Below are 22,413 nucleotides of genomic sequence, written 5' to 3'. Positions count from 1 at the left end.
GTGCCTCTCCCCTCTGGAGTTGATCACGTTTCTCCACAGACTCCTACCTATACTCAGACCTCTGTGGAGGTTTCGAGTCACCCCTCTTCTGGCGGGCCGGCCTTCCAGGCCTTGGAGAGGATACTGGCCGCTGCTTCTTGGCCACCTCTGTCGGAGACTACTACTTCCTCTGAGCCTCAGTTGTCTCAAGTCGCAACCCCCGGACACCAGGCGCAAGAGTCTCGGGTCATTCTCCCCCTGGAGACCTCATCCTTGCAGCCTTCCCCAGAGTCTCCCACTGAGGAAGTCCACCGCAAGACTATGTGTAAGAGGAAGCACATGGACTCCACGGAACAGTCATTGACTGAAGAGACAGATTACGATAACTGGGAGCGGTCCCCACGTTCACCTTTTGACGAGGTTTCCTTTGGTGACATCCTCGAAATTTTAAAGCAGAGAGGTGAATGTAAGTCCTCTAATCCTTCCCCAGAGGAGTCTGTGTTCCTGCAGACTTTTCTTGCCCAGACCCCTACCTCCTGGTTTACCCCACCTGCCGATGAGCTTGTCAAACTTATCATGCAGCATGCGTGGAAGCCACCGGACTCTGTGGAGGCCATACCTCATAGGCCAGACAAAATTCTTTCTCCCCCAGAAGAGTGCCCCCGTTAGTCGAAAGGTCTCCCAGTAGACGCCACGGTGGTGGCTGCCGCTGCAAAAAAGGAACTGGCAGAGGAGAGCCAGAGTGTTCGCCCACCCAATAAGGAATCCCAGGCAGTGGACAGATTAGGGAAGTGAGTCTTTGCGCCATCGAACTTTGCTGTTAGGTCATTTAACTATCTGGCACTTTTTACAAGGCTACAGAGAGACATGGTGTTCGAACTCTGAGACCTTGACAGAGAGCCATTTCTGATGAGATCCGAGACAAGGTTCCTCTCAGTTAGCGACCCTAGAATCTGTTTCCAACTCCTCAATGCATTTGATATCACACGCTACTAAGGGAGCGGCTAGAGGTGCAGGTATAGTCATGAGACGCCATGCCTGGATGCACCTTTGTGACTTTGTGGATCCCTTTAAGGCTTCCTTCCTTAACGCCTCTATTGAGATCACTACTTTGTTTGGGTCCAAGGTAAAAGATACATTGGCTAGATGTGAACAAGATGGTAAGACCCTATCTGCCTTGGGTGTCCGTTTATCCTCTCCTCAGCGGTTCTATTTTAGGAATCAGAAGAGTGGGAAAATGTGGTATAAAAAAATCTCAGGGTCCTTTACGCGACTCTCAGGCAGAGTTTTCCCTTAGAGGTAGGGGGGAATTCTAATGGAAGATGCCCCTTTTGGGGCAGGGGAGGTCCATGAAACCAGGGTTCCAGAGAATCTTTCTCTGAACAGCCCTATCAGCGCTCCTGAGGAGCAGCCTGATTACTTTGCTCTGGAAGCATTCGGGGATCGTTTTTCCTTGTACCCTTCTGCCTGGCAAACCATAACCACAGATGCTTGGGTACAAAGGCTCATCACCAGAGGATACCATATTCCTTTCTTATTCACTCCCCCCTTACTCAAAAGCTTACCTGACGTGCCATGCAGTCAAAGGAAAGCCGCAGCTATAGAGATATCAGAGCTACCTCAAATAGAGTCCTCCAAACAGTCACCCCAGACCAGACAGGATCCGGCTTCTATTCAAGATTTTTTTTGATGCCAAAAAAGACAGGGGACTGGAGACCAATTCTGGATTTTAGTGCCCTAAACAAATTCGTAAATACAGAAAAATTTTGGATGGTCATGGTTCAGTCTATATTTCCACTTTTGGAAAAAGACGATTGGATGTGCTCCATAGATCTTCAAGACATGTACTACCACATAAAAGTGGAAAGGTGCTCAAGAAGATGTCTTTGCTTCCAGGCGGGAGCCAGTCATTACCAGTTTCGCGACTGTCCTTCAGACTCTCTACAGCCCCCAGAGTGTTCACAAAGTGCATGGCAGTAGTCACAGCTCACCTGCGGCTTCAAGGATTCCAGGTATTTCCCTACCTAGATGACTGGCTTATTACTGCCCCTACAAGATGTCTACTGGATCAGGCCTTGACTTGCACTCTAAACACTGCACAGCAGCTCGGAATATCGATAAACTGGAAGAAGTCAAACCTTACTGAGTCACTCAGAGTAATTCTGGACACAATGACTTGTACAGCCTCTCTACCAGATCACAGAATTCAGAGGATCAAAGAACAGGTTCAGGTAATACTTTAACAAAATCTAGCCTCAGCTCGATCCATTCTTCAATTGCTGGGATCGATGGCAGCCTCCATCACCATAGTCCCTCTAGGAAGGCTAGAGATGAGGCTTCTTCAGTGGCTGCTTCTTACTGATTGGTACCCATCCCAGCACCCCTTATCTTTTCCGATTCGAATAACCAAGATTTGCAAACAGGACTTGCTCTGGTGGATGTCCAACACCCCTCACCAGTGGTCTTGCCCCTTCAACCCTCATCAGTCCAATGCCACAGTGACCACGGATGCCTCCCTGATGGGGGGGGGGCTGTTTCAGGGAAAGACAGTCCAAGGCACTTGGTTACAGATGGAAGCCAATCTACATATCAGTGTCCTAGAACTCAGGGCGGTGCTACTAGCGTTGCAAGCATTCCAATCGATCCTTCTGTCAGGGACTATTGCAATTCAGTCAGACAACATGGCAGTAGTCTGGTACATCAACAAACAAGGGGAAACCAGATCATACCCACTCTGTCGAGAGTCCATGAGAATATGGCAATGTCCGATAGCCTCCAACTGTTTTCTGATAGCGACGCACATTCACGGGAGCTCCAACGTGATGGACAAGTTGAGCAGATGCATTCTACAGCCTCACGAGTCGTCTCTCAATCCTCTAGTGGCGGCAAAGATTTTAGACCGCTGGGGCCAGCCTTGCTGCGATCTGTGTGTGTCCCCGTCCAATCACAAGTGCAGCAACTATTTTGCCCTGATTCCCCCTCTGGGGACAGTCACTGAGAGATGTTCTGGTCCACAATTGCCCCTCTGGTCTGCTAATATGCCTGTCCTCCGATACCCCTCATTCCCCTGTTCCTCAAGAAAGCATGTCAGTTGAAGAGCAAAGTGATCTTCATTGCTCCATATTGGCCTCAACAAGTTTGGTTTTTCTTCCTGTGGCCTCATCTGCTAGATCGACCATGGATTCTGAATCCAACTCCAGAGTTGATCTCTCACCCACAGAATCTTTTTCATCCAAACTTATCCAGCCTGAAACTGACAGCTTGGTTTATCCACTTCCAATGATTGCCAGGCAGCATGATCTATCTTCCCCTGTGCGTGATATTCTGATTGCCTCTCATAGGTCATCCACCAGACTACTCTACCGCAGGAAATGGAAGAGGTTTTCTCTCTGGCTACAAGATAAACAAATGGACCCTTTTACAGCCCCTGATGTTCTTCGTGTTTCACTGTTGCAGTCATTACATTTGGGTTATCTGCTTGCAGGTAGCCCACAGCCGGCCTGATTATCAAAGTCTTGGGTCCTGCGTCTGTTGCTGTCTCTTCTTCCATGACATCAGGTAGTCAGGGGTATAAAGCATTGCAGCCGACGCCATTACATCAGTCTTTCTTGCCGTGCGGTGCCTGAAGCAGAAGCAGTTCTCAAGTGCCAGTCGGCCAACTCCTGAAATTTTCGTTTTCGAGTTTCAGAGCCGAAGTCTTCAAAAAAGCTAAGTACCCTGTTGGGGATCCTTTTTCTTGCTCTAAACCGATGTCAGTAAAAGGTAGCAATTGTATTACTTGCGGAAAGCAAAGACCTCATAAAAATTTTCCATTCGTACTGCATTCCTTGCTTAGGCCCAGACCACGACGTCCCTAGCTGTCAGTTTTTGTGCCTTATTCAATCCTCGAACTATTCGTCGTCTGTTCATTTTCGCATCAAACCATTTTGGTACTCTGTTTAATTATCCAGAAGTGGCTTCAGTAAGCCATCTGACTACCGACATTCTGAAAAAACATAAGATAAAGACAGAGACAAACCGCATAGGTCCAAAGTTGCCGACGACGCTTCTGTTAAGCTAGTCGCAAGTTCGCCGGTACTCAGTGAGGCGCTTTCGCAGCCCCTGATACCAACTACTTCAGATTTGCAGGCCTCTGCTGAGACCCATTCAGAGTCCAGTATGGCGCGAGATGCTTCTTCGACTCTGGAACCTGTGGATGTCTCTACCTTGGATGGGTCCAGAGCCGCTGTGCAGGCACTGGCTTTTGAAGGTGTATTCAGGCCCTACTGACTTGCATATCAAACCGATACCATCTTCAAGGCCTAAAACTCGATCCACGCCTAGAAAGCCGACATCCAAACTGCATGGTCAGGCCCATATGCCTAAAAAAACAAATGAGAATGGCTGAAGACCTTATTACTCTAATTAGGGGAAGCCAGCCTTCTCCTCTCTAAAAGACCTAGAACTGATTTTCCTTCTGATTCTTCTGATCAGGATTCTGAAAGTTCTGTTTCTTCTGATGACCAGGATTTGCCCTTATCTACCTATGAGGATTCGGATGCAGAGGACTCCATTCCCTGTGCTTCTCCTCCAGAAGATTTCTCTTTTGGTGAAACTCTACACACTCTTGGGGAGCATTTCCGCTGGGAAAGCCAGGACTACTTTGACTCCAAAAAGAGGCTTAAGGAATTCTTACTCCTACCTCAACACAGGCCTTTAGCTATCCCTCCTGTACTGGACATTGTAGATGATGCCTTCTTGGAATATAGCCTGGCCCCAGACAGGAATTAAGGCTACTACTGCCAAAAACCCTACCTCCCCGGTAGAGATTCCAGGGCCCTGGACAGATTGCGTAAGAAGGTATACACTTCTGCTACTTTGGCCATCAGGGCCTTAAACTGCCAGTTTCATATGTTAAAGTATCAGCAGCAGCATATTATTGAGTTACTTGAACAGAAAATAATGTTGATTCCTGACTGTGCTGAAAATAAAGAATTACAGGATTTAAAGCATTATGCTGAACAAGTTGGTAAACATACTTTGCAATGTGGTTTTGACTCCTTAGAGGCATCTTGTAGGGCGGCTGTCACTGGGTCTGTTCTTAGAAGGCATGCTTGGCTTAAGGAGCAAACTTTGCCAGATCATGGTGAAGCTAAATTACTGGATGCTCCCTTAAACCGAGACTGGCTTTTTGGCAACAAAGCAGAAGAAGTCCTTAAAAGGATGGAGGAAAAAGCTAACACTATGCAGTACAGCCTCCCAGATTTAGTAGCCACTGGCCTTCTAAAAATTGGTCCTTTCCTATCTCTTCCAGGCCTTCTCAGTCAGAACCCAGGAACAGCAGACCACCTAGGCCACAGTCTCAAGGTACTCACAGGCCTAAGCAGTGGGGGGGCGGGGGCTCCCACTTCCAAAGCTGGAAGTAGTAAGACACCCCCCCATGGTAAACTGTCGTAATGACTTAACCTTAAACCTTCCAAGCCCTGCTCAAGTGAATGCTCCTTTAGGGGGAAAGATCGCCCTGCATGCAAAACACTGGGAACTCATCACCCAAGACAAATGGGTTTTAAATATAGTTTCCCAAGGATACAGATTCCACTTTCACACTTTACCAACCCCAAACGGTTGGCCAGACCTACCCCCAAATCAGTGGGCAGAGGCTCAACAGCAGGTTCTCTCTCTTCTAAGTATCAGGGCTATTCACCCTGTCCCAGCAGAGGAATGGGGACAAGGTTTTTACTCCAGACTTTTCCTGGTACCCAGAAAAGACAACTCCTGGCATCATATCCTGGACCTGTCTATCCTAAACACCTCTTTGGTAATCCCAAAATTCAAAATGCTAGCTCTTCATCAGCTGCTTCCCATGCTAGGCAGAAATGCCTGGTTGGCAACATTGGACTTAAAGGAAGCTTATCTACACATCCCAATAAAGGAATCTTGCAGAAAATACCTACGCTTCAGAGCAGGCTACATGCACTATCAGTTCTCTGCACTGCCCTTTGGCTTATCTACTGCACCCAGGGTATTCACAAAATGCCTAGCTCCAGTCATTGCATTCTGCAGGCAAAGAAATATTCAAATATACCCATAGCTGGATGATTGTCTAATTCAGGCAGAAAGCCAGGACATACTATTAAATCATCTGGCATTTGTAAAGAAACTGCTAACCTCACTGGGGTTACACCATAAACGAAAAGAAATCTCATCTAGTACCCTGCCAACAAATTGTATTCCTGGGAGCAAGCTTGAACACAACTTCCCGGATGGCCTACCTCACGCCAGAGAAACAAGTTTATTTGACAGCCTACTTCAAACTACTGGCCACAAAGACCCATCTATCTGCAAGGAAAATACTGCAAGCTCTAGGGTTCATGGCCTCTTGCATCCTACTAATTCCTTATGCAAGACTGCATATGAGGAAGCTACAATGGTATCTAAAAAGCCTATGGTGTCAAAATTCTCAGGACCTGGAATCAATGATTCTTATCATTCCTTGTATAGACAGAGTTCCTTTGGTGGGCCGAGGCCTGCTACCACAACAAGGGACTGCCATTCACTCTATCCCCAGCTGCCCAAACCCTAACAACAGACTTATTAGACTATGCATGGGGGGGCTCCCTTGGCAGGGCAGTGCAAACAGAGTCAAATGCACCTGCATATCAATCAAAAAGAAATGTTATCTGTACAGAATTCTCTGACAGCCTTCAAGGACCACATTCTTCCAGGACAATTATTGGTAAAGACAGACAACACCACTGTCATGTGGTATATAAACAAGCAGGGGGGAACCCACTCATACCCTTTCTGCAGACTAGCCATGGCTCTGTGGAACACAGCCTTGAGCTACCAAGTACACCTACAAGCTAAATTCACTGGCAGACTACCTAAGCAGAAATCTCATGGACCCACACGAGTGGAAAGTGGAACCAAAGATATTCAACATGTTGAGAAACAAATGGGGGAGCCCAGAGATAGACCTGTTTGACTTCCCTCAGAATTACCAATTGGACAAATTCTGCACAAGGACTCCCCACAGACAAGCTTGGAAAGTGGATGCCCTGTCCTTCCCCTGGGAAAGCCTCTAGTTTATGCCTTTTCCCCCCTCTGCTTCTCCTCTCGAACGTTCTACTAAAGATCAAACAGGACAAACCAAGGACAATACTCTTTGCACCAGGCTGGCCACGCCAACACTAGTGTACCCCATCTTGTGCAGTGTGTCACTGCTGGAACAATGGCACCTGCCTCAGACCCCTTCCCTGCTGTCCCAGCAGGAGGGTCAGATTTTGCATCCCCAGCTTCAAACCCTGAACCTTGCAGCCAATTACCTGAGCTCTTCAATACCATCCTTCAGTAAGCAAGTGCTGGATGTCATTCTGGAGGCAAGGAGGCCTAGTACTAGAAAATCCTATGCTGAAAAGTGGAAAAGATACTGTTCCTGGAGCCAAACTCAGGGGATGGGCACAACAGTGCCCAGCTTACCGCATATTCTTCAATACTTAACAGCGATGCTTCACACGGGCCTATCCTTCTCTTCTATTAAAATTAATGCCTCAGCCATTTCAGCACATTATAATACAGAGCCACCCCTCTTCTCTCACCCCCTGCTGAAGCAATTTCTCAGGGGGGCCAAAAATTTAAGACAACCCAGGAGAGCCCCTGCTCCAACCTGGGACCTTAAGTTTGTATTGGAAAAGCTCACTTTTTGAGCCAGCTGCAACTGCTGAGTTGAAATTTCTTTCTTGGAAAACAGCCTTCCTTCTAGCCATCACTTCAGCAAGAAGAGTGTCTGAATTACAGGCCCTCATGGCAGTGGAGCCCTTCATCATCTTTCATGCAGACAGGGTGTCCCTCAGGACCAATCCTTCCTTTATGCCTAAGGTGGTATCCAGTGTGGCCCTTAATCAGTCCATTCATTTGCCAACCTTCTTTTCTAATCCGCAGAACAAAGGAGAATGTATACTGCACTCTTTGGTCGTGCACAGACAACTTAGATTTTATTTGGACATGACTAAGCCTCTCAGGAAAACTGGACAGCTGCTAGTTGCCTTTGCTGCAGGGGCAGAGGTGAAGGCCATTTCAAAGCAAACCATTTGTAAGTGGATAGGCCATTGCATTCATTTCTGCTATAAGCACCATGGAAAACCTACCCCACAGGGGATAAGATCACATTCCACCAGGGCTGCATCTACTTCAGCAGCCTTTCTCAGAGGTGTTTCTACCAGGGACATCCTAGAAGCTGCTACCTGGAGTTCTTTTCATACCTTCACCAAGCATTATCACTTGCCTATTTTTTCTAAATCCAGAGCTGGTTTTGCCACTGCAGTCTTGCAGGGCCTAATAGCTGGTCCTAATGCTCTCTAATTGCCTCCTCCCTTCTTTAGCTTTGGGAATCTACCCAAATGTAATGACTGCAACAGTGAAACATGAAGAACATAGTACAGTTGTGTACACTTACTATAAATGTAGATGTTCGAGTGTATTCCCTGTTGCAGTCCTGGTTACCCTCCCTCTAGCCCCCTGACTTCTATTGGCTATAACTCTCTTCTTGTTTTTGGTATTTAAGCTTTCTGGTGCATTTGCTTTTTGTTGGAGGTGTAACCTTGTATATAATTGCTTCCCATTATAGGGGCACCTGACATCCGGGGCAAGAAAAAACAATGTAATGGCGTCGGCTGCATGCTGTATACCCCTGACTATCTGACGTCATGGAAGAAGAGGCAGCAACCGACGCAGGACCCAAGACTTGATAATCAGGCCTGCTGAGGGCTACCTGCAAGCAGATAACCCAAATATAATGACTGCAACAGTGAATACACTTTAACATCTACATTTATAGTAAGTGTACACAACTGTACTTTTCTGTTGTGCTAGAATATCTTTCAGACCTTTTTAATCGGGGGTAGCAGCCTCCACAGTTTGTGTTCATTTGGCTGTAATTTCTTGTTTTCATAATGGCTTCCAAGGCTCTTCCTTAATGTCACACAGACTTTGTAAGACCTTTCTGAAGGGCTTAACCCAACTAAAGCCTCCATTCAGAGAACCTATTCAACCTTGAGACCTGGCCTTTGTCCTTCAAGGGTTGACATCTTCTCCTTTTGAGCCTGCATCTACCTGTGATCTAAAGTATCTGTCATGGAAAACGTTGTTCTTAGTTGCTATTACTTCTGCCAGACATATTTCTGAATTACAGGCCTTGTCTGTCAAACCCTCCCTACCTCATCTTTCACAAGGACAGAGTTTCATTAAGGACCGATCTGACCTTCTTGCCCAAGGTCGTTTTTGAGTTATCTATTAATCAGACTACTTATTTGCCAGTGTTCTTCCAACAGAGGGGAATATTGCCTGCATACCTTAGATGTACATAGACAAATTTGTTTTTATTTAGACAGGACTAAATTTAGTAGAAAATCTGACCAGCTGTTTTTTGCCTTTTCTGAATCCAGATTAGGTTGTCTAGTTTCTAAAGTGACTTTAGCCACTTGGTTGAGAAATTGTATTACTTTCATTTATGGCAAGAATGGTATCCCTTTACCTGTACCTGGCAGGGTAAAGGCTCACTGTACAAGATCAGCGTCAACTTCTGCAGCCTTCCATGCTAGAACATCTTTGAATGACATTTGTACAGCTGCAACCTGGGCTAGGCCTCATACCTTCATTGCTCGTTACAAATTGGACTCTGCCTCGAGAGGCAGGATTTCCTTTCGTTCTATGGTGCTCGGAATGTCCTTCCATAGGGCCGCCCAGGGAACAAGATGGCTGGGGACTCTGTTCCAAGAGTAAGGAATAAACGAAGATTAACAACATCAGATAAAGAAGTTATGTCTTACCATAATGTTCCATCTGAGTTGTTTATCTTCGTTTATTCATTACGGCCCACCCACCTTCCCCCTCCGAAGTTTTCTGATGGATCTCATTTGTCCTTCTTTCCAGTTGTTAGGTCATGTCTGACCAGAGGTAGCCTCGGCTTCATTTCTTCAACTTGCAAACTAGAGCTGAGGTAACAGTGAGAAGGGCATGATGGGTAAAATCTTAGCTCGGGAGGTTTGTGGCTGACGCGAGCTTGAAAAAAGGCCGGCTTGGTTCCGAGGTTGGAACAGAATCCCAAGAGTAATGAATAAACGAAGATGAAACAACTGAGATGGAACGTTATGGTAAGACATAACTTCTTTTTATTGTAAGTACATGCATTTTGTCTGTGTGCATATTCTAATTAATATAAGACAGTGAATGGTTTTATGTATTTATTCTTAATGTTTTAAATTTACAGTTTACTTTTTTGAAAGTTGTATTTGCACTGTCAGTCTTCTTTATTTGTTTCTAGTGGTCGACCATCCAAGTTCACAGAGAGGCCGAGGCCTGGAGTCCAAATGATCTGCTCATCTTTCAGTGTTGGTAAATGAAACTTGATCATTTATTAATGCTTTGGTAGAGTATATGATGTACTGGGACTGATAATGTCGGTCAAAACACCCGTTGAACAGTGTCTGTTACTAGCTGACCAATCTGGGGATCATATCCTTTTATATAAAATGTGTTGTCCTCCTTTGTGCAGTTTACTGGTAATTCATGTGGGACTGCAGTGTGCACTTTCTAGTGTTTTGCACTTTGGTGAGTTTTCATTGTCTGATTTGATAATGCAGTCCTCTTAGCTGTGCTCTGAGGTAGACAGATACTTCTAATGGGTTTTCTTATGTCTGCAGTATGCAGGCCTGAAATGCTTCCTTTTATGTCTACTTTGTATGATAATTCAGCAGTAAAATGCTGGATAATGAATGTTGTACAAAGTGATTCATCTGATTTGAGAACAGATTGTGAGAAATTTGGGGTGGTTCTTCTAGTTCTGCTTTGTAAAGAAAAGTCTTAGAAGAAACCACAATCTTTGTAAAGGTGTACAGAAGGTAATCAAAATTTTGCTGCGGATGACTGTTTCTCTTAGGCATGAAGGCGGTACTTCATTTTTCACAGAAAGGTCTGCTCTGCTTGGCTCCAGGTATCTCTTTGTGGTGTTTCAGTTCTCATCATGTCACATTGACTTAAGTTGTATTTTGTGAACCTCTGTAGTCCTGCTTCTATTTCTCTACTACATATTCTAGGTTCTCACATCTTCCATTGTATTTTACTTTAGCCACTGAGCTTGAGATCCCTCACATCTTAGTATTGTTTGACTCCAGCATTCTTACGGTAAGAATTGCTTTGTAGGAAGTCTTGTCACATGTTCAGTAGCAGAGTGCATTTGCAAGATTACTGGCTTCCTGCGTACTGGTAACTCTACATCACCTAACCAGTGCCAAATTGCCATTGTAAGTTCTACTTGTTGTCCATCCCCTTATGTTTATTGCTGGACATCAACCCATAACAAGTTATCCTGTGCCAGGGAGGAATTTAGCATTTCTCTTCTGAAGACGTTCTGAGAGACTGATGTCAATTCTCCGTGCTCATCTGTGTGATTTTTGTTGTCTGTTTGTGGTGGCAGAAGGCAGTCTGTGGATAATTTTGGGTTACACATGTTCTAGTTTTACACTGTTCATTTCCCCAAAGTATTCAGTTGGATATTTAAGAATAGATCCTATTTTATCATTGCATCCGATTCGAGAATTGGGTACTGAGCTGCTCCTTGGATCTGTTTCAGTCATTTGCTAGTCCTCTAGTACCTTGAGCTACTTTCAAACTTTCCCATAGTCCCCTGTGAATCATCATCATCATCAGCCTCCTTTTTCCCATTTTTCTACATGGGGTTTGGGGTGTTGTCACCTGTTGCCACCCCCCCCCCCCCCTCTCGCTGTAGTCATTACTGCTCTCCTGCCTTCTTTGACACTTATGCTTGACTGCTGCAGGTCTTCTCTCACGCAATCCATACAGCTCTTTGATGGACATCCTCGTTTCCTCTTGCCTTCTTCCTGTGTGTCCGACATCTTGAGCAGCTTGTCTTCTGCTTTTCTGCACATGTGCACGAACTACCATAATTTGTTCTCTTTGGCCTTTTCTGCAATTGCTGATACTTTGGCTTTTGCTGTTATGTCCTCATGTCTTCGTTTTTCCCACGGTGTGCATCCTGCCACCCATCTCAGGCTCTTCATGTCCATCACCTTTAGCTTCCTTAAACTGCTTTCCCTTTACTGCCCAGGTTTCTGTACCGTACAGCAGTACTGTTCACAGCACTGTTTTGTACACCTTACCTTTCAGTTTCTTTGGAGTCTTCTGCAACATACTACACCTGACACTCTGTGTGCCAGTTGGCTGCAGCCCCTCTGATTCCAGATTTGACCTCCTTATTCACACCACTTCTGAACCACCTCTCCCGGGTACTTGAAGCTGTTAATCTGTTCCACTGTTTTCCCTTCTGTCTCAATTCTCAACTTCTTCTGAACTCCAACATTTGCTGCCATTAAAACCATCTTATCTGTGCTCCATTTCAACCCATATGCCTTCAGTTTTGCATTCAATTCCTTTATCCTTTCTTATCGTTCATGCTCAGAGTCTGCTTGTAATGCCACTTGTCTACATACAGCAACCTTTGTTGATCTGTCTCCTCTAACCTGTTGGATAATGTAGTCCGTCACCAGTATGAACAGCAGTGGGCTCAGAGCTGAACCCTGGTACACACCCATTCCTACTGGGAAATTTTCTCTTGAGACCAAACACTTTGTACTTGAGTCACTTGGTCCTTGTACTAATTCTACCAACATTTCTGAGACTTTGAACCACCACAGGGCTGCCCAAATCAGCTTTCTGAGAACCCCTGTGAACCTTCCTCATCAAATATCTTTTGCTGCCATTGAGAATGGATCTTGGCTGTCGGTGAAGTGCTGATTTTTTTTTCTACTTTTTTGCAGATTTTTACATTTTTTTGTACTATTAATATTTTTGATATTTTTTGTCAGTGTTAGATCAGTAGATAGAATTTCTCAATGCTTTCTTAGGTGCTTCAGCTTCTCAACACTAAGGTTTCTGTCTAGCATCTCTCTTCTATTGTTTCTTAGTTAAAAAATTGTATATGAATATGTAATAGTAATCGGTCTAGTTTTAGCAGTAGGTGCTTTGTTATAGTGATATTCTGCAGCTGTTATGGATAAGACTTTTAAAAAAAAATGCACCAATTGTAGGCATAAACTCCCACCACAGTATGCACACAGTATGTGATTGGTCATTATCATTTAAATGTAAACTGCTGTACCTGGACAGGAAGAATAATTTGATAATTAAAGGGCTCCTCTCTGAGAAGGCAGATTAAACGTGAAAAAATTTAAGATAAAGAAAAAGGTAACTGAGGAAGTAGAAATGTAAAGAACAGGGTCCCTCTCTTCACCTAAAGTGACCACATTTGGCACTGAGACAGAAATTACCAGTATTGCAGACCAAGGTTATTAAGGACAAGTCTGCTTCCAAATAAGTTACCAGGCACACTTCAGACAGGGAACTGGCGCATTTCATGTCTTCCAGATGTCCTTCAACGTCTCTGAAATCTATGTGCTCGTTCAGGAGCACATCTAAAGCGGATTGGGAACCAACAGTGAGGGCCTTTCTGATGATACAGATGGAACTGGGCATCATCCCATCCCCCTCTGTTATTGAGGTGGGATCAGGTTGACCCCCCCCCCCCCACCATCTCTCCTAGCTCCTAATAGATTTCATTGACAGGAGGACATGGCAGGAACCTGATACAGCAGAAGTAATCCCACAAAAATCCAAAAATGTCTTGTGTTTCCTTAAGAATAGGCAGGTCTAAAGTCCTCTGATGGACTCCATGATAGTTGCAGTAGCCACTGAAATGGAAACTTAGAAGATATGCAGATAGATGTAAAGGAAAAGCTCAAAAAAGCAGTTCATTGGTGACCCAAAAAAGTTTTGTAGAGATTTGGGAAACAAAGCAAAAGGAATAAAAACACTACAAAAAAAGAACTCTGCACATTTTGGAGAAGTGTTTATGAAGGCCCTGTGGAACTTAACAAGTTATTAAATGGATAGAACAAAATTTAAGAAAACTGTAATGAGGTCTAATGTAGAGGATATGAAATAGGATGAACTAACAGCCAGAGAAATTGCAATAAAATTAAGAAAAGCTCCTAACTGGTAAACCCCAGGCCCAGAAACAGTACATGTGAAGTTGTTCAATCTCGCCATTCATTCTTCACTGATGGGTTCGGAGCCGATCCTCTGCTCCAACATGGCCATTTAGCAAAGCTCAAAGATTACCAGTAGCTCGAGACCAAGCCCCCTTATACCATGATGCATTGCTGGAATTACCTCAGATCTAGTTTGCCGCGGCACTGATCTCATAGTTTCCAGCTCTGCTCGAGACTTTTTCAATGAATTAGCAAGTTTTTTCTTAAAATTTTTTCATATATTTCAAATCTACTCTGTCACTTAGTACTGTTCTGGATAAGGGAAACACTATCTTTTTCGGCCTCGTTAGTTTTAGTGGCCTTTCTTTGCTAGTGTGGGCTTCGGCCTTTAGTATTGTAGTTTTAGTGTAAATTTGTAGTTACATATTTTTGACTAATATACAGTTAGTTTGTGTAGTTTTATATTTTATATATATATATATTTATATATATATATATATATATATATATATATATATATATATATATATATATATATATATATATATACACACACACACATACAGTGTGGCCCTTTGGGCATTGTTAATATTGTGTGTGTGTTTTCTTAGTTGCTTTCTTGTTAAAGGTGATAGAATTTGTTTCTTATTATGTCAGTAGCTATAGGCAGACATCATAAATCTGGTTTCAAAAAATTACCTGACTTTGGACAAAAGATGTCTGTCACTGACGGCCACGTTCAATGTGTTTGTCTGGGTGAGGTGCACCTTCAGGAGTCCTGCAGTATGTGCCACTCCTTTTCCACTAGAGTGCTTGCTGAGAGGAACAGAAAGCTCATGGATCGGGGTCTTCTTAAGCACACCTTTGTGGAAGCTTTGACTGACCAGGATGGAGCCAGCAAGTCATCGAAGTCCTCCAAATCCGCTTCAGACTCTAAGTCAAAGAAGTCTAAGAAAGTGGAACTTGCTGTGACATCGGCTCTACAGCCTTTGGAGCCGACAGTCTTTTCCTTTCGGACCCGGGACACTGCCTTGGAACCGGTCTCCGAATCTCCTTCTCCATTACTCCAGTCCTGTGTTAGTTTTTCGGATTCAGACATGGACCGGCTGGTATAGAAGCTCTTAAAGGCACCAGGCCTAGCTAAATTGCTGTCAGCTCCGACCCAGGTGTCGGAACCGAAGACTACTACCTAGAAATTGACTGCTCCTCCTCTGAACCGTGGGAGGTTTTCGGAGCCAGAAGAGACCGACCTGATGGTTGTAGAACCCTTGGAGCTGACACCTGTCCCAGTGGCATGGGCTCCATCTACTCGGATGTCCTTTGCGCCGACTGAGGACTCTAGGAGCCAACACTATCCGTTCAGGTCCGGGGAGGATAGTTGCACTGCCTTATCGGTGCAGACTCTTCCTCTCAGGGCCTCTGCGCGGGTGAGCTTGACTCCTACCTCGGGCTCGGAGCCCACAGCATTGATGCTGGAGGGGATCCCTTTTCCTTCGGGTCTGTTGAATCCTTCCCATCGAAGCCGTGATGCCTTCGAAGCCATGAGGTGAGTACTGTCTCCTAAGACTTCCTCAACACCAGGTCTGGCATCGGCTTCCCCTAAAGTGCCGGTGTCTGCTTCTGCTTCCGTCGGCCACCCCAACTGTGGAGAGCCAGAGCCTCAGGTAGCCCCACTGGGCGTCCCCTGCTCTTCTGAGACTTCCCCAGAGGTTCCCACTGAGGACGTTCCCAGAAAGAGTGTGTGCAGGAGGAGGCACTTGGACTTTCCACAGGAGTCATTGACATCTGACACTGACTTGGATGAGTCAGAAGGGTCCCCTCGATCCTCCTCTGAGGACATCTCCTTTGCGGAGATCCTTTGGCAGAGGGGTGATTGGCAGTCCAAAAACCTTACTGAGGATGAGTCTGTTCTTCTGAAGGCTTTTGGGTCTCTACCTTCCACCTCCTGGGTATCTCCACCCTACGATGAGCTTATGCAACTGGTCTCTCGTAGGGCTTGGGAGTTTCTGGAGTCCATGGAACCTGTCCCTCAGAGGCCAAATAAGTTTATCTCTGCCCCAGTGGATAAAACCTTCTTGTCTAAGGGAGTCCCTGTTGATGCCATGGTGGTGGTGGCAGCCACCAAGAAGGAATTGTCTGAAACTTCTGCGTCTATCCATCCTCCTAACAGAGATTCTAGGATCATGGATAGATATGGGAAACGCAAGTTCAATGACTTTCACCCTTCGATCACTGAACTATCTGACCCATTTCATCAGACTTCAAAGAGACCTCCTTAAGGAGTTGGGAGATGCTCTTCAGGGTGCTGTAGCTGCAGGTGTTACTGACAAGGTTTCTGCCCAGCTTGCTATCCTTAATTCCATTGTGAACTCATCTATGCATCTCATATCATATGCAACAGATAGATCGAGTAGGGCTGCAGGAGCAGGGGTTGCTCCTCGTAGGCAGGCCTGGATGCGCCTCTGTTCTTTCGCGGAGCTCTTCAAGTCTTCATTCGTAAATACCCTGTTTGATGGCTCATCCTTGTTTGGGCCTAAGGTAAAGGAAACATTGACCAGGTGTGAACAGGAGGAAAGACTCTACTGTCGGAGTCCACTTTTCTACCCCTCCTCGACCTTACCCCAAAGGCCAAAGGGGAGGAAAGATGTGGTTCCGTAAAGCCCAAGGAGCCTTTCAGGACACACGTGGAGAACCTTCCTCCAGGGCCAGAGGAGGAGGTAATAATGGAAGACGCCGCCCTCGCGGCAGAGGGGGTCCGCAACACCAGGGTGACAAAGATCATTTGGCCAACCCTACCAGCGCTTCTGAGAGGAGGCCTAACTGTCCTGCTCTGGAGGCGGACGGGGGTCGCTTATCTTTGTACCCAGACGCCTGGTTAGATATCACAAACAGATGGGTACAAAGCATCATTTGCAGAGGGTATTTCATACTGTTCTCCGCTCCACCCATTCGTGTCAAGAGAATCCTGGACATTCCACCCAGTTACAGGGAACAAGCAACCATAGAGGTCCGCATGTTGCTAGACAAGAGTCATCCAACCAGTCCCAGCAGACCAAACAGGATTCAGAACTTGCTCAAGATTATTTTTGGTTCCAAATAAAACAGGGGACTGGAGACTCATTTTGGACCTCGGCAGATTGAACCAATTTGTAAAAAAAGAGAAGTTTCGGATGGCCAAGCTTCAGGCCATACTCCCCTTTTTAAGGAAGGACAATTGGATGTGCTCGACTGATCTCAAAGATGCGTACTACCACATAAAAATGGCCAGACCATACAGAGATCATCTGCATTTCCGGCTGGGAGCCAGTCACTGCCAGTTTCGAAACCTGCCCTTTGGTCTCACTACAGCCCCCAGAGTGTTTACCAAATGTGTGGCGGTGGTCATGGCTCACTTGAGGTGTCTAGGATTCCAGGTGTTTCCATACCTAGACGATTGGCTCCTTACCTCCACCACCAGGCATCAACTGATTCAGTCAACAGAATCCACTCTGACACTCTGCAACCACTTAGACATTACGGTCATCTTCGAAAAGTCTGCCTTGTCGCCATCGCAGCATGTCGTCTTTATAGGGGCAGAGTTTGACACTTCAACCACCACTCTACGTCTTTCAGTCAAAAGGGTATCAATTCTTCACCAACACATCACATTACTGGTTTCAAAGAACAGAGCTCCAACCGCAGAGGTCTTGAACGTACTAGGTTTGATGGCGGCAGCAATTTTAGCCATTCCATTGATGAGGATGCATATGCAGATTCTTCAGTGGCTCTTGTTCACTCAGTGTTCTTACCAGGAGTTGCCAATGAACCATATGATTCTGATTACAAACTCTTGCAAGAGGGATCTTCAGTGGTGGTTGATGTCTCTACATGTTACAATAGAACGCCCCTTTGTACTACCCCCTCCAGTAGCCACTGTGACCACGGACGCTTCCCTGATAGGGTGGGAGGCATTTTCATGGAAAGACTGCCCAAGGTATATGGACGGATCAAGAGTCACATTTGCATGCCAGTGTCCTAGAGATGAGAGCGGTACTTCTGGCGGTGCAGTACTTTCAGGACTCTCTCCCTCTAGGGACAATTGCTATACAGACAGACAACATGTCAGTGGTCTGGTATTTGAACAAACTGGGTGGGACCAGGTCTTACCCCCTTTGCCGAGAAGCCCTCAGAGTTTGGGAGTGGGCTGTGTCAACCCAGCGCTTTCTGTTGGCAATGCACATCCCAGGGAGATCCAACGTGATAGCGGACACGCTGAGCAGGGTAATATTGTTGCCACACGAGTGGTCCCTCAAACAGGAGATTGCGGACAGGATTTTCCACAAATGGGGCCAGCCTTGCTGTGGTCTTTTTGCCAGCCGCATCAACACCAAATGCAGAAGCTACTTTGCCCTGATCCCACCTCTGGGAGAACCCCCAAGATATACACTCATACACGATTGGACCCCGGGTCTCCTCTATGCATTTCCCCAAATTCCTCTGATACCCAAATTTTTACAGAAGGCAAAGTCGCTGGGAAGGACTGTCATTCTTATAGCCCCTCATTGGCCTCAGCAGATTTGGTTTCCATTTCTTTACAGTCATCTCTTGGAGGATCTGTGGACCCTGGGCCCAGTTCCAGACCTTCTGACACACCCATCAGGGGACCTCCATCCTTCCTTGCAGTCACTGAAGCTAACTGCTTGGCTGCTCCAGTTCCCCATATAACCAAGCTTCATAATCTTTCAGATGACACAAGTCAAATTTTGTTGGCTTCCCACAAACCTTCCACCAGAAAATTGGATCTGAGTAAGTGGAAAAGATTTTCCATTTGGGCTTCTAACAAAAACCTTGATCCTTACCAAGCTCCATTGTCATCCATTCTAGAATTCTTGACCGAGATTTTACACGAAGGAGCTGCAGCTGCTACCGTTAGGGTACAGTTAGCAGCTATATCTAATTTCCATCTAGGTATTGATGGACTGAATATTATGCAACACCAGTAATCAAAGGCCTTCCTCAAAGATACTTTTCACATGAGACCTCCAGTGAAGACTCCTTATTCTCCCTGGAGCTTGAATTTCATGCTTTCCTGTATTATTCTTTCTCCCTTCGAACCAGCATCTTCTTGTGAGCTCAAGTTTCTATCATGGAAAACTATTTTTCTAGTGGCCATTATTTCTGCCATCAGAGTGTCAGAGCTTCAGGCATTATCTATCAAGCACCCCTGTATGGTTTTTCATCCTGACAGAGTATCCCTTAGGATTAACCCTTCTTTTCTGCCTAAAGTATGTTCTGAGACAAACAAATCAAGTTACTGAGTTGCCCGTTTTTTTTCCCCAACCATACCAACAATTTAGAATACATGCTGCGCAAACTTGATGTTCACAGACAGCTTAGATATTATCTGGACAGAACAAAAAACTTCAGAAAGTCAGACCAACTTTTTGTTTCATTCTCTAAAGCCAGAAAACGTAGACCAGTGGCTAAAACAACCCTTTCTAAGTGGCTTTCAGATTGTATCACCTACACTTACTCATCTGCTAGTAGGTCTTTGTTGAATAAAGTGAAGGCTCAATCAACCCAGAGCAGTCTCTACTTCTTTGGCCTTTCAAGCCAAGTTACCTCTTGACAATACCTGTGCTGCAGCCACTTGGTCTAAGCCTCACACTTTTATCACTCATTACAAAGTGGACAAAGGCCTCCAGGGACAGGGCTTCCTTTGGTTCTATGGTCCTGAAAAATGTACTCCCGTGAGCCACCCAGGATTTAGGGTGCTAGGGATGCTACCCATCAGCGAAGAATGAATGGCGAGATTGAACAATTTCACATAAAGAATTTATGTACTCACCATAACGTTCCATGTGAGTTGTTCCATCTCGCCTTCATTCTCACATCCCTCCCTCCTTCCCCCACCTGGCTGACGGTTGACCTGGCGACTGACTTCATCCTGGTTATTCAATGTTTCTTCCTGTCTGGGGAGATTAGTCCTCTTACTAGGATATGGTACATGCAGCAAACAAGATCTGAGGTAATTCCAACAATACATCATGGGATACGGGGCTTGGTCTCTAGCTAATGGTAATACATATCTGCTGAACTCACAGGATCCAAGCATAGTGAAAGTTTTAAAACATGAGAAGTTAAAGATGACTTCTCTGCTTAGTCTAGCAAAAGCATTTTGATATCAAGCCGGAATAGAAATAACAAAACAGAAGTAGGCAGAAGTCAGATGGCAACTGAATGTGCCAAAAAAAAAAAAAAAGACAATATACGGGGAAAGATGAGAGGAGAAGAAAAGAAATGTGGAAAGGGCATGCATATTGTGGCAACTACAGAAATCTCCTAGAACAACCTCATGTCAATCAGGATTTGACACAGGAATAGTTAAGGAGAGGCAAACTGAAACCAAAAGTTGAAAGGTTTATAATGGCAGCCCAGGATAGTGGACTACGTACATGTTTGCTTACAAAGTTCATTGAATGTACTTGAAAAAGAGAAAAATGCAGGTTTTGTTTAAAAAAAAAAACAAACAAAACAAAAACAAAAAAACTAGAAACAGTCTTGCATCTTGTTGCTGGAGTGCCTGTATATCAAAAATCACATAATGTGGCAAGACTGTTCTATTTGGGATTGTGCAACCACTACAGTATTAAAGTAGTTAAGCATTGGAAATGTGAACCAGAAAGCATTGCAGAGAATGATGAACTTTATATCACATGGGATCACCTATTACCAACAGTTCAAAAAATAGATGTGAGCAAACCCAGATGTCTTAGTCCAGGAAAAAAAAGACAAAAGTAGCATTGATCATTGAAATTACTATACCAAGTGATTGCAGTTTCTTAAGTACAGAGTAAGAGACAAAGTCGCAAGATAAAAAAAAATGTATAGTTGTACTTAGATATGCAGTCAGTACATGTAATTCCATATGAATTACAGGAGGAGTCAATTCTGGGCACACTGTGGGTGCTGTAAAAAGCACTTTTGGCTAACATCAAAAATTCAAACAATATTACTAATTTCATGAACTTTAATCATACCCTGCCGTAGGAATGGGATCCATTCCCATCATGGTATTAGAAACACAAAAAAATTGAAAAAATTAAACAAGGAATTCACAGATGAATCCACTGCCATAATCCAGGGAGATCGACAGGATGGGAAAGCATGTTTATGCCTTTGCCACCTTTGTCCTTAAAGTGTTAATTTACTTGACCTGCAGAAACATTTCAAAGGGACCTAGCTAAATAAACTTTGAACGCTGAGTCTACCCATGACTCAGGAGTCTACCCAACAAATACATATCACCCTGAATACCATGCTTAACATCCCAAATATCTCTCTGCACCTGTATTACAAAATTCAGCTGATGGGGCAGCAGGCAGTGGACTTAATCTCTGATACCATGCCTGGCTCTGCCCATACATCTTCACGCACACCTTTAAGGCATCCTTTACTAGTGTCCCGAGATGGATCCTTGCTTTTTGAACCAACAGTTGAGGAGAAGTTGACAAGGTGTGAGCAAGATGAGAAGACTCTGTCTGCTATAGCAGTGAATTCTGAGAGCCCTCAGAGATGATTCAATAGGAATAAGAAGGGTTCCATATCCTTATGGTTTAGGAAATTCCAGGGCCAGCCCTAGGATGCCCTTCTGATGGGAAGCCCATGACAGAGGTGGCAGACTTAATGGTCACAGGCCATGCAGTTGAAGGGGGTCCATAAAACCAGAGGTACAGAGAATCCTTCTCAGGAAGGCCAAATCAGCATTCTGAAGGCTTACCTGACTGTCTGTGGAGGCAGTGTGGTGGTGAGGGGGCATTTTTTCCGGACACCTAACTGCATGAATGACCACCACATGGGACAATTAAGAGTGAGAAATTTTATGCAGAGGCTATACCATACCATTTTACAGAAATCTCCACCTCAGAAGCAGCCATTACCAAATGTTCCACCCCTCCAAATGTAAGCATCTCTTCTGGAGGTGTCCTCCCTCCTTTGGTGAGAGTCTTTCAGGAGGTTCTACTAGACCAGATACGGTAAGGAGTGTACTCAGGATTCTTTTTTTCTTCCAAAGAAGAACAAGGGAACGCAATCCATTTCTGGATCTCAGTCACCTAAACCTGTACTTTATTAATGCCCCATTCAAAATGGCCACAATGTCAGCAATTTTATTCTGTCTCAAGGTAAATGACTTGATGTGCACCACTGACCTCCTGGATGCCCAGCTCCACATAAATATCAAATGAGTCCAAAAGATTCCTATGATTTTGAATGGGAAGAAGTTTATACCAGTTCGGAGCCTTACCCTTCTTACTCCCTACTGCCTTCTTGTGTTCACCACATGCATGGCAGTAGTCATAGCCCACCTGTGACTGAAAGGAATTCATATATTCCCATATCAAGAAGTTTAGCT

General features: G+C 44.9%; 1 protein-coding gene across 1 annotated transcript in view; it reads left to right on the top strand.

The window, feature by feature from the left end:
- The window catches only part of LOC122814218 (pleckstrin homology domain interacting protein), a 2,625,611-nt gene that overhangs the window by 462,203 nt on the left and 2,140,995 nt on the right, over nt 1-22,413 (top strand). Inside the window, 1 exon segment of the mRNA XM_044086823.1 lies at nt 10,280-10,350. Within this exon segment, the coding sequence (XP_043942758.1) occupies nt 10,280-10,350 (71 nt within the window).

The sequence above is a fragment of the Protopterus annectens genome, chromosome 1.part1, assembly GCF_019279795.1.
Source record: "Protopterus annectens isolate FY-2018-M chromosome 1.part1, PAN1.0, whole genome shotgun sequence".
NCBI lineage: Eukaryota > Metazoa > Chordata > Ceratodontiformes > Protopteridae > Protopterus > Protopterus annectens.
Note: the sequence above shows the minus strand (reverse complement) of the source record. Positions and strands in the feature narration are given on the sequence as shown.